The sequence below is a fragment of the Stigmatopora argus genome, chromosome 17 (genome assembly GCF_051989625.1).
Source record: "Stigmatopora argus isolate UIUO_Sarg chromosome 17, RoL_Sarg_1.0, whole genome shotgun sequence".
Taxonomy (NCBI): domain Eukaryota; kingdom Metazoa; phylum Chordata; class Actinopteri; order Syngnathiformes; family Syngnathidae; genus Stigmatopora; species Stigmatopora argus.
In genome coordinates, this window is record NC_135403.1 from 6,086,621 (window position 1) to 6,101,389 (window position 14,769).

The following is a 14,769-nucleotide window of genomic DNA, read 5'->3' on the forward strand; positions in this document are numbered from 1 at the left end:
CTGAAAGGCAGGGAGAGAAAAGTACGGGAAGAAAGGGTGAAAGGGAGGAAAGATGGGATGAAAGATAGGAATACATGTGTTAGAGAACACAAATCTACAAACTGATTTGCAACTCTTTGTTTAGTATTGCATTGTGCAAGTAATACACATTAAAAACAGATCCTATTCTAAGTGATGGCCAATATGACCTCGTAAATTCAAGAGGAGACAATTAAACTGTTCGGCTGGTCTGATTAACTGTGCGCATCTCTTTTGTGAATTACAGCTTCGAATTTTCAAGCTGTCACTTATAACATGTCCAAATGCCGTTCCGCTAGAGTGGAAGAAGAGATTAAGAGGACAGTTTTCATTCTACTCTCAAATTTCAATTTAAATCTCATGTGGCTGTTTAATAAAGTTTGAACCTGAAGGGAGATCATTTCTGGTACCTCTCAAAATATCATTTCTGGTTCATTCGCCTGACGATGGAGTGCTCAACGTGGGATTAATTCCCATTAAGTGGTGATGTGGTTGTGAGTGCCAATGGTTGTCTGTGACTGACAACCAGTTTAGGCTGTAGTCTGCCTTTTACCCGGACTCCGGTGGGGTGGTCTCACAATGTGGTGAATTACCGTATTTTCACAACTATAAGGCGCACAAAAGTCTTAAATTTTCTCCAAAATACACATGGCGCCTTATAATCCAGTGCGCTTTATATATGGACCAATACTAAAATTGTTATCACAATAAAATAAAATAAATCAGTCGATGGGGTACACCATCCTCTACAGCTCTCACAACTACAGCAAGCAGCCCCGACTCTACTATTTTCCCCGTAGAAAAAGTACTGCGCAGTGACTGCTAGGATATGTAGTTCTTTTGTCAATACACCCAATGGATTGTGGCCTGTATACATCGACATCAACGCAGCTTTACGAAGCATGGAAAGCAGCGTTGGAATAGTTATGCTAGCTACTATTTGCGAATGGATTGTGGCCGCCTGGACAAATGTATAAAACTCAGCGTTTTCGATGACTCATTTGGACAATTGTTCAATTCGGACACAGAAAATGAGGACTTTGATGGATTTGTGGGTGATGATGACATGAGTACATTGTAAAATGGCTAAATAAAGTACAACCGAACTCAGTTTTGCTTCCGTTGCCTTTTTAAAAACGCGTTTTTAGCGTGTGGGTGTAGCGTGTATGTTTAAGCTGGTGTATGTTTTGCCATGCCTGGCTTAGTCTATAAAAACGGTGCGTCCTTTGTGTGTGTAAAATACAGAAATAGCACTCGTTATTGACAGTGCGACTAAAAATACGATGCGCCGTATAGTCGTGAAAATACGGTAGGCTTAAATGGTCATTTAACCACGCATTAATTTCTTATGGGACAACACACAAGTCTTTCACAATTCCCATCCATTAGGATGTACACTATGATTGATAGGTTGATAGTCTAGAAGACACTTTTTCTGAGTTAGGTCTGACAGCTGTTGTCACCTCCATATTGAGTGCCGAATCAAGAACTGTAAACTCTGCAACTTTAGAATTATAACTTTACTTTTTGTTAGCATACGCATTGTTAATTGTGTCTCAGCGTTCTCAGAGCCCTATGACTTTTTTGTAATCTTTCAAGGTTTGTTTTTCTTTGATTTTCTGTTACCATGTTTGATGTAAATTCAATAATTAAAGCAGTAACTGGCATGACCAGGGAGGAAAAAAAATTCAACATCAGAATTTGAATCAAGGTCATATTGAAAAATGTCTTGTTGTTTAAAGAATTTTTTAAAAAAATACATTAAATATATATATATATATATATATATATATATATATATATATTTATACATATTTATTCATACATATACATATATTATATATATATAGATACATATATACATATATGTATATATATATATACATATATGTATATATATACATATATATATATATATACACATATATATATATATATATATATATATATATATATATATACACACACATATATGTATATATATATATATATATATATATATATATATATATATATATATATATATATATATATATACTTAATTCAGTGGGGTTAACCCAATTCTGACTTTTTTTTTTTACATTTTTTATGTACACACTATTTATGTAACTCACACATTGGTCGTAAAGATGCCATAGAGGAGCTCTAGCTCAGGCAAGTAGAAAGTCCCCTGCAGCTCGTTGTAGTTAAAGGGAATTTCCCCCGGCCGGGAGCAGTTGAGCCGGGCCTTCATGAAGGTCGTCCAAGTATCCTCCAGGAGAAAGCGGCCGCCGATGTCATTCTTACACACACGGCCAGCACGGGAGAAGACGGTGCGACCGCAGTCGTGCTCCACTGCATACTCCCGAAAGAAGAAGTAAGTGAAGTTTCCGATATCGTAGGATGACACAAAATTTGGTTCTGTGGCAGAAGTGAAGAAAAAACTCTTAGATAAATGTTTTGGGTTCATTCACAGTGAGCATGATTGTACAACACGCCCAAACAGCAGGTGATCAGGATTAATAACTACAGGCCATGTTATTAATGGCTTTGCATTCCAATAGGAAAACTCATTTTTCATTCTTAAAGGTTGAGATGAGAAATGGCCAGAAGAGGTGAGGCGTAATAGTTCTCACCCTGCCAGAAACACGCGACCCCAGCGACGCTGCCCCAGCAACCACGTTCATCTTTTATGTATGACATTATTAGATCTTAACCGCACTTTATTCTGCTTGGCAGTGATTTAATTCATCTTTAAATGGAAGTGTAGAAGCACCTCCCTCTTCACTTCAACCTTATCGTCAGCACCTTGAGAGGGTGGAGCACTAGGAGAAAAAAAATCTCCTCACCATAAAATTAGTTATTAAGAAACTGTTTTCCCAAGGGTTGTACTATAGTAGCACCTAGTGACTTTAATTTATTTTTCCAATTTAGCTTGGATGTCAAATGCCTCCGACAAAAAAAAACTTCCCATGGTAACTTCTGCTTTGTCTGAAAACTTTCAAATAAGCTCTGAGGCTCCTTTTTTTAAGTTCTTGCAAAAATGAAGGATTTAGAGCTTTACCCTGCCAGTTAAATGATAGAAAAACATGAAATTATTTAACAAATGTGGTTAAAGTAAATATTAAAAAAATCGACAGGCTCTGTCCACTGTGGCATTCATTGATTTATCTGAGTCTTCCATAAAAACATCACTTCTCAATGTATTATTAAGTGATTAAAAAATTCAATGCTGTGATGAAGTGACACAGTTCATTTAAATTTATCGATCCAACTTATAGATGGTCATTAAGTCCACCTGATTTATGTCTATGTTAGGGGATTGGCTTCACAAAAACAAAATGTCCAAATCCTTGCATTATGACAGAAGTCAATTTTATGGGTTAATATGTCTCACACAAAATCAATTCAGTATTACCCTCTATCAAACTGCTATATGCACCAGAAAGTCTTTGAACATTAGCTATACATTTATCATGACAGGACATGCAAAATGGCCTGAAATCATTTCTGAAAATTAAATGGTTAGTCATTTTTGGTAAATTTGAGGGTATTTATTTGGTACACGGTCGATTGGTCGCCGGTCTTTTGGTTGCACGGAAGGTAAGTGATAATTACCATTTAAATCGTTGCTCAAATTCCCTAAATACAAACTGCGAATTACTATTTAGTCATACTTAATGCCCTATTAATTATTAGGCTAAAGAAAAGCTCCAAATTTCCTGGACTTTTATTGTTTTTTGTTGGAGAACTTGTTAAGACTGACTGACGTCCCTTCCTAAGGGGACAACTCATGTACATACAAACACTTATACACTCACACGTCGGCTCAGTGAAACTGCTCATGGCCATTGTTGGCTTTTATTGCTGCGTAGACAGTGTTGTTTTACCTTGTTTTGTCGCCGGTCTTTTGGTCACCCGTTGTCGCGGTCGGGGCGACCAAAAGACTGCGACCAAAAGACCGGCGACCAAGAGACCGGCGACCAAGAGACCGGCGACCAAGAGACCGGCGACCAAGAGACCGGCGACCAAGAGACCGGCGACCAAGAGACCGGCGACCAAGAGACCGGCGACCAATCGACCGCACACGATTTATTTCCATGCGCTCTTCAACCATTGATCTCATCTGTGCAGACCCGACTCACCCAAACTAAAAAAGTACTTATTTTGTTTCAATTGTTAAATTATTGGAATACTTATCCATTTTTACAGAAACTAAAGTAACAATGGTCGTAAAACGGGTGTTAAAAAAACTAAATTTCCGATTCGATTTCCATACACCACTTATCCTCACTCCAGGCTCCAGCACCTCCCGCGCCCCTTGTGAGAATAAGTGGTATGGAAAATGAATGAATGCTTTTGTTGCTGATACCAAAGAGTTTTAAATTATTTTTAAAAAGCACAAATGTGAGTCTAACTCAAAAGGCACTTTACTCAGTTGTAATCTCTTCAATATTTGTTATTACATCAAATACAAATGCTTACCATTAAGCCACTTGGAGTTGTACTGGGCAGTACGAAGTGGCGGTAGGCCGCCCAGGCTGCGATAGATGGCTGGGTCTCGCCCGGAGAAATCCATGGCCGTGGCTGCGTAGAGCTCGCCATTGGAGGTGATGAGTGCAGTGGAGTTATGGAGAGGATTGTAAGGACATCGAGCCATTCCACTTATCTGATCGTGAATCTCGGTCAAATTGGTCAGCTGAGGGGGAAAATACAAAGGTGAGTGTATAGAAAATAGTGGACAAGCGGTTCTCACAGTGCAGAGACCTTGCGAAAATGAAATTACAGTAATCCCTTGATTATCATGTCTTCACTTATCGCGAAATCACTACTTTGCGATTTTTTTCCGCTATTAATAATTTAAAAAATATAAATTATTTTTTTAAGTTCATAAAAATGTGAAAATCCACACTGAAACTTGTAGCACTGACAAAAAAGTTATAATTGGGATAACCCTACTTTGCGATTTTTCGATTATCACGGCCATGTCTGGTCTACATGAACTGCGATATTCGAGGGAGTACTGTATTTGAATTTTTAATACATGTTCCAAGAGCTCAAAACCAAAGTAAATGTACTTCAAATGAGATGCATTTCTCACGTTATGGATCAATGCAGAAAGCTGGCAGAAAAATATAGGATAGCATACCAAAAGGGCAAAATTAAAATACAAACTGCCAAGCATGACTTATGTTTTTTTTCTTTTGCCAGAATACAAATGGAGCAGACAAAAAAAACATTACATTAGGTTTGGTGAACACAGGACACAGCTTAAGAAGGAAGAAAAAATCACGGGCTAACTTTGCAATTATTAACTGCATAAAAAAACAAATCTAACAGCTGTCATGTTTTCATCGATATATTATATGTCATAAGATGCCAGCTTTAAAAGTCAATGTTTTGTTTGGTTGGTGAGCTGTCCAGCTCCGCCTCCATTTTAAATGTCACTAACCCACCCATGAGTCTTTTCTATCAATGAATAAAAATAGTTTCTAGCTTGCATTTCCTTTTACTTTGACAACCACCACTTATGATGGCATTGCTTCAATACATGTCATTCAACAGTCTCTGTGTAACAAAATAAAAGGCATTACCCAGAGGTAAGTTCATTTAAGTTACTCTTAAAGCAAAAGAGTGATTCTGGGCAATGTTCCCTCTAATTTTTTGTTTGTCTGGGTAGAAAGACAACCTCCCTGAGCACACTGAGTACCGGTGTGAGCAACATCATCATTGCTCGCTATGGGCACACACAAGTATCACACCTGCCATAAGCAGGTACATGTCTACTACACATAAATTATTTAGTAATTATAAAATATAATGATTAATATCTATGAATGATGGATGAGTGGTTCGCGCGTCGGCCTCACAGCTAAAAAATAATAATAATAATAAAAAAATAAAAAAGGGATTTTATTTTGTGCGCTCCATATGATTTGCTGTGCGTAGAGGAGACTACTGCCGCAATTGCGCACGTGCGCAGCTTAGAGGGAACATTGATTCTGGGTGCAATTACTTTCCTATCATTCAAAAGTTCCACATGTCTAACTTGCTGGAGGTGGCACAGACTATAGACCCAACTCAATTTCCACCGACCACACACATTTTTAGCAAAGATATAATGAATTTGTCCGCATGGCAGGCCACATTCAATTCAACCCATGGAAAAGGCTAGTTCTTGAGCCAATTTCCGATTTGGATCGGCGCATTCGCTCCGTCCACATTTTCTCCACCCAAACCACAACAAAACAGCAGTTCTGTATGCTCGGCTGCCTTGAGATGATAACATGCTCTTGACTGGACTTTTCCTGTGGGTTGGACAAGCCTGTTTTGGGCCATTTAAAGGGAGTGCAATGATAGATCAGAAGTGCATCTAGAAGGAAGTGAGTACAAGTCATTTATAGTGCAGCACACAGCAACAAGGACAAGAAAGTGTCAGATGAAGATTTTTAAAAGATAAAGGATTGGGATTAATGTACGGTGCCACGGAAGATTGTGAAATGTGAGACAGCACACCTGAACCTAAGACCAATTCATCCCTTTTAAGGGATTTAGTTACAGCATACTATAATACAGTATATTATTCAGTATAGAGTATGATCCATTGATTTCAAATACAGAAGTATACCGTATCGAAGAAAAATATTATCATTGGCATGGTTAGTATAATAAATGTATCATATTTACTAGAAAACTGAATTTCTGGAAAAACTAGGTATGCTTTCATGCTGATCAGTATACTCCCATAGGCCACTTGCAATGCATTTCTGTGTCATTTACTTTTGAATTTAGAGCAAACTTCCTGTGGATTTTTGGGCAAATCTGGTTCCCTTTAATATCAAGCTATAATTTTTTTATTGTGGATGTGATTTGCAGATCTGTACACCTCTAAACTATCGCTTTTTTTTGTATTTTTTATTAGATCATTGTAAAAGAATAAAGTATATGCTGGGAGGTTAAAAAAATACAATAAAACATCGAAAAACAAATGGTTTCCCACAATATTTAAAACTTGTTTTTTGTCAGTTTTCATTGAAGAACCGATTGAATTTGCACAATGCTTGAAACACAGGCAATGGTATAAACAGAAAATAAAAAATACTATTCTCCCTTTTGGTTTGAAATGCAATACCGCAGATTAAAACCAAATATTTCCATTTTAATATTTCTACAAGTGCCAATCAACCTTTTAAAACACCACCACTTGATATGACTTCAGAGTCAATACAGTGTAAAATCATTCCTTTCAGCTTTAGCAACATCAGAAAGTTAAAGTTAAGTCATATTTAACAGAAGTGTTAACTCTAATAAATGTCTCTGTAAAAAACAAAATCATCATAATGTGTGCTTATAATAAACTATATTGATAATGTCGTGACATTTAATTTTTTTCTTTCAAATGTCACCGAAATATTAATTTATGGAAGCGTGTGTAAAGATATTAAATTTCAAATGTTGGTTTGTGCTTGGCTTTTAAATGATTTTATTTTAAATTCAAGTAAAGAGGGGCATAAGTAGTTCCAAAGAAAGGTTAATCAGATTGACACATATTAAAAAGTGAAATATGTGTGGAAAACTGGAGTAATTTACAAATGATCTTTTTAAACATGCACCATGGCTTTAGTTAAAAATGAAGATGTCGCATTAAGACAGAATTACCAACAAGGATTAATGATTGTCGCGAGCAATTATCTTAAGGAAGGTTCTTCCGTCAAAGCACTTAATAGCATTCACTTTTTAATTATCTCAAGACCCCTCCCTGTACAATATGTCGAGTGTCATTCATCAAAATATAGTGGCGCAATTATGACAGAGGAAATTTCAAATGCATGGAAAGGCTTCATCTGCATAAAGTGACTTCTTCAGACATCTGTCTTATTTAAAATGCCCTGGATTGATGTTAGAGAGTCACCTGATATATTACTCCAAATGAGTGAAATGTTAAACTGCTGAAGGCAAATGTTCATAAGGGTTAGATTGCAAGATATACCGTTCGGTTGGTGCAGATGGGAGTGAAGGCATTGGTCCCACAGGTAAACAGTCTGTTTCCATTGACCAGCAGCACCCTAATGTAGTTCTGGCACTCCTCCTGCGAACACACATCAAACAGCAATGAAGTTACCAGCTGGAAGCCAATCGACATACTGAGAGGCTCCAGGACAAAATTACACTTTGTGTCTGTAAATGAGAAAGAACACCGTTAACTGTGGTAGGACTACTCTGAAACAAGGTCAGGATTGACTTTGTGTGATCAGGTCTAATGTCTCTCAATTCAACAGGAAGCACATCCGAGGCAGGTAACTAACTATTCCAAAAAAACACAGGAAAGCTAAGGAGAGGACCACATTCAGAAAACTGTCTTGACTGGTCAGAACGTGAAATAAAAGTGTACCCTTTAATACACTTCACTCAATCATGTTCCTGCTCCCTTCGTAAATCAACTCACTTTGATCTCAAAGATGGTTAAATATGTTCTATATCTCTAATTTTGATTCACTTTTCCATACAGACATTGGCATGGGCCTGCAGCAAACCACTTAGCGGGTGCCTCGCTAGAAATAAATCAGCGTGACAGTGTGATTGATTTATTGAATGATTGTTTGACCAGCGCACTTTTGCTGGAAAATCTCCATCAACAAGCAAACGACAAATGGAACAAATTGGCATTCATGTCAGGAGTGCAGTGATTGTTTTTTTGCCCCTGGATACAAATTCTCCCTTTATCCCGTTGTCTTAAAATAGGGGAACCTTGTAGAAATATCAAATCTTGTGAAGCCGCATGTGGCTTCAGATGCTCATTTTAAATGCCTGACTACTTATTGTCGTCCACAGATGAGTCACTTCATTCCTTCATTGCCTCAGATCAAATATGAAGTCAACTCATCAACTTTGTCATTTCCTGCTACTAAGTGCAGTAAATGTATGTTATTTTGTAGATGCCCATGTTTGCAGACCAATGTCTGTGCTTTTACTGCCACTGGTAATTGTATGGCTTTATATACGATGCTACTTGAAAGCATCCGGTTGCATTCATTATACGACTATAATTACATTTCTTTCAAACTGTCTGGTCCTATAATAACTAATAGCATCCTTAATATTTTTCAAGGCTCAGTCTTGCTTCCAATTATTCCCTGACTAGTGTTGCATCACTAGTATAATACAGGCAGTTTTTGCTGTAGAAGACCAAGCAATTCAGGTCTGTGAACTCAATTCAAGACATTCAATTTTTCCGTTTCACCGTTTAGCCTTGTCGGGGTTCATGGGGTGCCAGAGGCTATCCCAGCTGACTTTGGGAGACTACACCCTAGACAGGTTGCCAGTCAGTCATAGGGCACAGACCATTCGCACTCACAATCACACTGATTCCATTTTTTTTTGTAATTTAAATGATTAATTTATAGAGATGAGTGCATGCCAAAATATAATTTTTAAATATACTCAAAGCAGGTGCTATATTCTGCCTGTTAAACCACAGAAGACTTTAGCGGCACAAGCCCTTTTTTTGATAAATGTAGTGTAAGCCAAATGGGTTTCTCTCACAGAAAAGGGGAAAACAATTTTACTCTCAAGGACTGAGATAGGGTTGGACTGTAATTCAGGAAAACTATCCCTGACGAACGGCCTCAACCTGCTTGTTAGAGCCTAACTATCCTTCAACTTAAATAGAGGTTGGTGCATGGAAGCATGGATCAAAGCCACTTGGTTTACCTTTTAAGTTCATTGTTAAATCAGCTGTTTTATGCCTAAACAAATAAAATGAGGAAAATGGTCACTTGTTAAAGGTAAAAGTTGAATATAAACATTATTGTAAAGGCACTCAGCAATCTGTTGTTGGATACCCTTGAATTAAACATTTGTACCTCGGTTGCCTGTTTTCCAAGGTTTCTTTTCTTGACAAGATCATGGCTTCATCAAAGCATGCGAATGTTTTACAGCAGTTAGTTGCCTTATTTGGTTACCATATTATACAATCCCTTGTTTCCCCCACCCCCTGCAGTTGTCAGAGGCAAGGCACGATGTCACAATGAGAACTCTACGATGTCACCAGCCTTTCCTTTCATCCTTTTCCATTTGAGTTTTCACATCCTGTTCATCAGTCCCAATATATCAAGACTGATGATTGGATTCATCTCCAAATATGGTAGACCATTTTGACTCTTCTTTGCTCTGTCTCTCTGTAACCCATGTCACTATTAGGTGGATGTTTGTGGGCCCCAGCTCCTCGATGTCTAGGAGAAAAAGCCGGTACTGGATGGAGGTCTATCTGGGATGAGCAGCAAAAAAAAACCTTCCAAATTCGATAAAAAAGATACTGCGTCTTCCCATCAAAACGAGCCACAAAAACAAGTTGTGATCTGTAGCCGAGGCCACCTTTATAATGTCCGAGTTCCTCGAGCGGAGAGGCGAGAAGAAACACTAAGCCTTTCAGCTTCTGAGTACGACAAAATCCTCGCACGAGCCAGGACCCCCAGTTTCTTGGAGAGGGAAGAGGCTTTGGAAAAGGCTTCTCAAAAGAAAAAGGAAGCGGCAGAAGAAAGGAAACGGCAAATCATGGAGAAGGATCGTCGCACTGCTAAATGTGATGTAGAAACCGAATCTCTGTCCAGGAGGCAGCGTTATGAGCGATATATGCACATGCGATGTAAAGCCCAAATGGAGCAGGACAATCAGATTCTAAACCTGGACACATGTATAGGGCGGTGCAAGATTCAGGCTGAGCGAGAGACTCAAAGTGAGTGGAAAAAGCATTGCGATGCAGTCGGGTTTTCCAAAGACAAGGCTGACTTTGACCGGGTGCTCAAGGCTCAACAAGAGATGCTCGTCAAGCAGGAGAAGAGTGAGAGGAAGCGGAAGGAGGAGGGACGCCGCTATTTAGATAACCTAACAGAGCAGATAAAACAGAAGGAGCATGTTGCGGCCGTCAAGCGCCAAGAGAAGCTAGGCATGGGTAAAAACGAGACTGAGGAGGTCAAGCTTCAAAATCAGTGTATGGAGGAAGTCAAGGAGGAAAAACTAAACAATTTAAGAGCTACTGGGATTTCGGAAAAATACTACTTGTATGTGAAGAAGAAAGCAGATGAATCTGGCAAAAAAGTGGAGAAATTTCAGTACCATGCACAATGATCAAAGACTAACTAATATTTGAAAGGCTGAGGTAGGCTGCCCTTAGACAAAGACAATTATGGTAACAAATGACTGAACATTTGTAAACAATGGTAGTTTTAGGAAAGCTGGGCAACAGTCCTTCATTACAAGACCAAAGACCATGTACAGTATATTGAAATGTGTGTATGAATTTATTACAGTTGCTTTTTTAGTGATTACATTGATTTCTGGACTTAATGAAATCGTATTCTGAACTGCACTTGTTTTTATTTATGTTTCCAGTCTTCATCCAATGACGTACCCTATTTATAATCCAAGGTTGTTTTTTTTAAATGATATGATGTAACCAAAAGTTAAAAAGACTTCTAATTTATGGTTATATAAGTCATTTATGGTGCTGTGGTAGTTTGTCTGATTTGGGTACAGGCAGGTTAGGATTGATTCCCGATAAGCAATGGTGTAACGCTGAAAAGGAATTGTTTTCCTCCTCTGTGACACACTGGTGGCCGGTTCAGGGTGTAGTCTGCCCTTTTCTCCTCTTATCAGTTGGGATAAGCTTTAGGTCCCCGAGACCATGACCAATAAAAATGGATGAATGAATGATGAAACACAAAATCTGCTATTTGAAAAAACTGAACCCTAACCCTGGCAATGGCATGCAATGAGTTAACATATAGTGCCTCATTAGTGCTACTACCAAAATTAATATTTTAAATTCATATTAATTCCATTATTTGAGATTTCATTAGCATTGTATGACAACTACTACTACTATTGTACGAATATAAAAATTAAACTTAATTAAAAATGTGTTTGCTAGTTCATATTTTTTTAATTGACCAAATACAATCACTTGCTCTAGAAAGAGCAATCCAAATTTTCTTAAATGACTAAAAATAATCACTTGCCTATGTAAAGCCTGAATTGCTGACCACTGGAGTAACCAGTTCCTGAAAATTGCCCTGAAACGAGTTAGCATCTCCGTGGATGATTGGATATCTTAACTTCGTGCCCACAGGTGCGTTCAGCAAGTTAGGCATTGGGGAGATCAGAACAGTCCACGTTACATACTGGATTTTCAGCACTATAAAGGTGCAACTAATAGACTAAGACAATTTTCTCATAACCCGATGTCTTATCTATGGATCAATATTGGTTAAAATCATTGTATGAAATATTTCCTTTACCAGTTGATGTATAACAGAACTCCTAACCATTACTACTATTACTACAGTTCCATCAAGTGATGTAACAGAATCACTTAGTACAACGACCACTACCACCACCACTACTACTACTACTACTGCGTTTTATAATCCGGTGTTCCTTATAAATGAAACACATTTAAAGAAAGGCCATTCATTGAACGGGCATCTTATACTCCGATAGACCTTATAATACGAAAAATACAGTACTTAAACAATCCTTACAGTTTCCATTCTTCTATTATTTTGCTCATCCTCTTCCTTCCTTCTCCCGTGTATAGTATATGAACACTATTGAAAATATGTAAGAATTGTCCTAATATTTCAATAGACTTTAAAGAAACCTATTTTGGAAAACTTTTAACCCAGTGATCAACGGTAAAGCTGAGTTTTTCCCATTTTAAAAGTCGATACTTAGCATGTTCTAGTTGTTTTGATTCGGTGTTTTTCCAATGGATGCCCCACCCTACACCAATCAGCCAATTACAAGATTAATCTAGTGTCCACGTCCGGGTTGTCACAGCTCAGTAATTTTTAGGCTTATTCAACTAAGGTTGCTATAAACAATCTGAATTACCGATGTTGTCTACCGTTTGGAGAAAAAAAAAAAAGAAATATCAATTGACTCAGAAACAAGACAAGGATATAGATTGGAGAGGTCAATGTAGACAACTGAAGAAAAAAATTGACAGCAGACTCCAAAATTGCTCGACTTCTCAAGAGGTGATGTACTTACTTTCATGTTGTGGAAACTGACATTTGGAATGTGAACAAGCTAGTGTGCTAATGATACATGCATAGATAGTCGATTGACTGGAACAAAGATATCGCTTTTACACGTGTTATTGGGTAATTGAATTTAAAATGAAGGATTATTTGTCAGACTATATATACATTGAGAAAAGTTCCCCCCTCACTCCCATCAAGGCAATAATCTAGCTTGCTAATAAAATAGTATTCCTGAACCGTCTTAACCCTGGTGCAATTTAAAACCCTTACTTTCAAGGACTACCATAAATTCATTTTATTGCTGAAATGTAACACACAAGTTATAGACTACAAGTACTGTATGTTCACATGGTCATTGCTAACATTAGTGTAGTTTTTTTGGATTAGATTAGATTAAATTTTTTTCATCCCGTACTCGGGAAATTCTGTCGCAGTAGCAAGAAGGTGCAAAAAGGTGAAAACACAATGATAAGATAACCAATGGCGATACAGAATGCAAACCAGGTGCAATTTCACCCAAAAATAGATTGTGAAGATCTTATATGGCAAAGGTGTCGTTTTTCAATATTTTGATCCTGGTTGGAGTCTCATTTTAACAGTTTAAAAACTAGTAATATTGTCAAGCATGAGGAATTGCGTAAGATGCCATTTAAACATACTAAGAGAGCGGATTAAGACTGAATGAGCTCACACACAAAAAGAATGATTAGAGAAATGTTTTTAACGGAAAATTTTAGTGTTGAAAAGGACGTGCAAAGCATACCAGTTGAGGAAAGATAATTATCAAGCTTATTAGTCATTAAGGTCAGTCATTGCCTTTTACTCACCATTCATGGCCCATTTTCTGGGATATTGGGTTCCACTGAGTTGATATATAGTTTGATTAACCCGACCCACAGAAAACGGTTTTCCAGTTATTTGGTCCCAATTTCCAATGATGCGGAAACAAAGTTTCCATCTGTGCACATGGTGCTCTCGATGCATTATTAATCTTTGAGAAAGTATCCATTTAACCAAAAATATACAAGATTAGCATTCGTAATCTTCAGAACCCAGCTGCAAAAACTAACAGATCTTATGTAAGTGATATCATGAAAATCGCCTCAGGTACAAAGGCAACTGTGACGTCATAGTGAGGTTGAGGGGATTCTCAAAATATGATGTCATAAATGATCTCTTATTAAAAGGCACAAGTACTTACTAGTAGTCTTTATGTGTTGAGAATACATTCGAATGAGCAAACAAGACAAACATTAGAATAGAAACCAAATTGGAGCTAGATTTTTTGGGTTGCCCAAAATCATGAGTGTAGCTGCAACCTTCAGGAGGCAGAATCGGTACGGCATCAGCGACCCAATCTCGCATATTGACCGAGGAATATACGGGACGGAGACCAACCACAAGGCTCCTTTGAGAAGAACTCATCCAAAAAAGACAATTGTAATCTGCAACCATGGTTTCATCTATAATGTCAGAGTTCCACATGATGAGATCTATCTACAAACAGTCAGTCTTTCCCAGGCTGAGCATGACCGCATACTTGCAAAAGCCAAAGGTCCGAGTCTTTTCGACAAAGAGTTGGAGACCATTAAAAAGGCGGTAATGAAAAAGAAAGCGGATATGAAGGCTGCAGAGGAAAGAAAACGTCAGATCATTGAGAAGGACCTTTTTGCTATCAAGCACGAGGAGGAGCAGGAGGAGAAGGCGGGAAGGCTAGCATTCAACCGAA

General features: G+C 37.9%; 2 protein-coding genes across 4 annotated transcripts in view; one reads left to right on the forward strand and one right to left on the reverse strand.

Moving 5' to 3' along the window:
* Positions 1-14,769, reverse strand: part of sema5a (sema domain, seven thrombospondin repeats (type 1 and type 1-like), transmembrane domain (TM) and short cytoplasmic domain, (semaphorin) 5A) — a 121,044-nt gene that overhangs the window by 47,420 nt on the left and 58,855 nt on the right. For all 3 annotated transcript variants that reach the window (XR_013305940.1, XM_077624664.1, XM_077624665.1), the window contains 3 exons: positions 7,988-8,086; positions 4,483-4,696; positions 2,133-2,418 (listed from right to left, as the gene is read on the reverse strand). Coding sequence is in view for 2 of the 3 variants with exons in the window: in XM_077624664.1 (XP_077480790.1) it covers positions 2,133-2,418; positions 4,483-4,696; positions 7,988-8,086 (599 nt within the window). In the remaining variant the exon portion in view is untranslated. The remainder of the gene's footprint in view (positions 1-2,132; positions 2,419-4,482; positions 4,697-7,987; positions 8,087-14,769) is intronic.
* On the forward strand, positions 10,112-11,864 carry LOC144091953 (uncharacterized). The gene has a single exon (XM_077624669.1). The coding sequence runs from the start codon at positions 10,270-10,272 to the stop codon at positions 11,122-11,124; it is 855 nt and encodes a 284-aa protein (XP_077480795.1). The 5' UTR covers positions 10,112-10,269; the 3' UTR covers positions 11,125-11,864.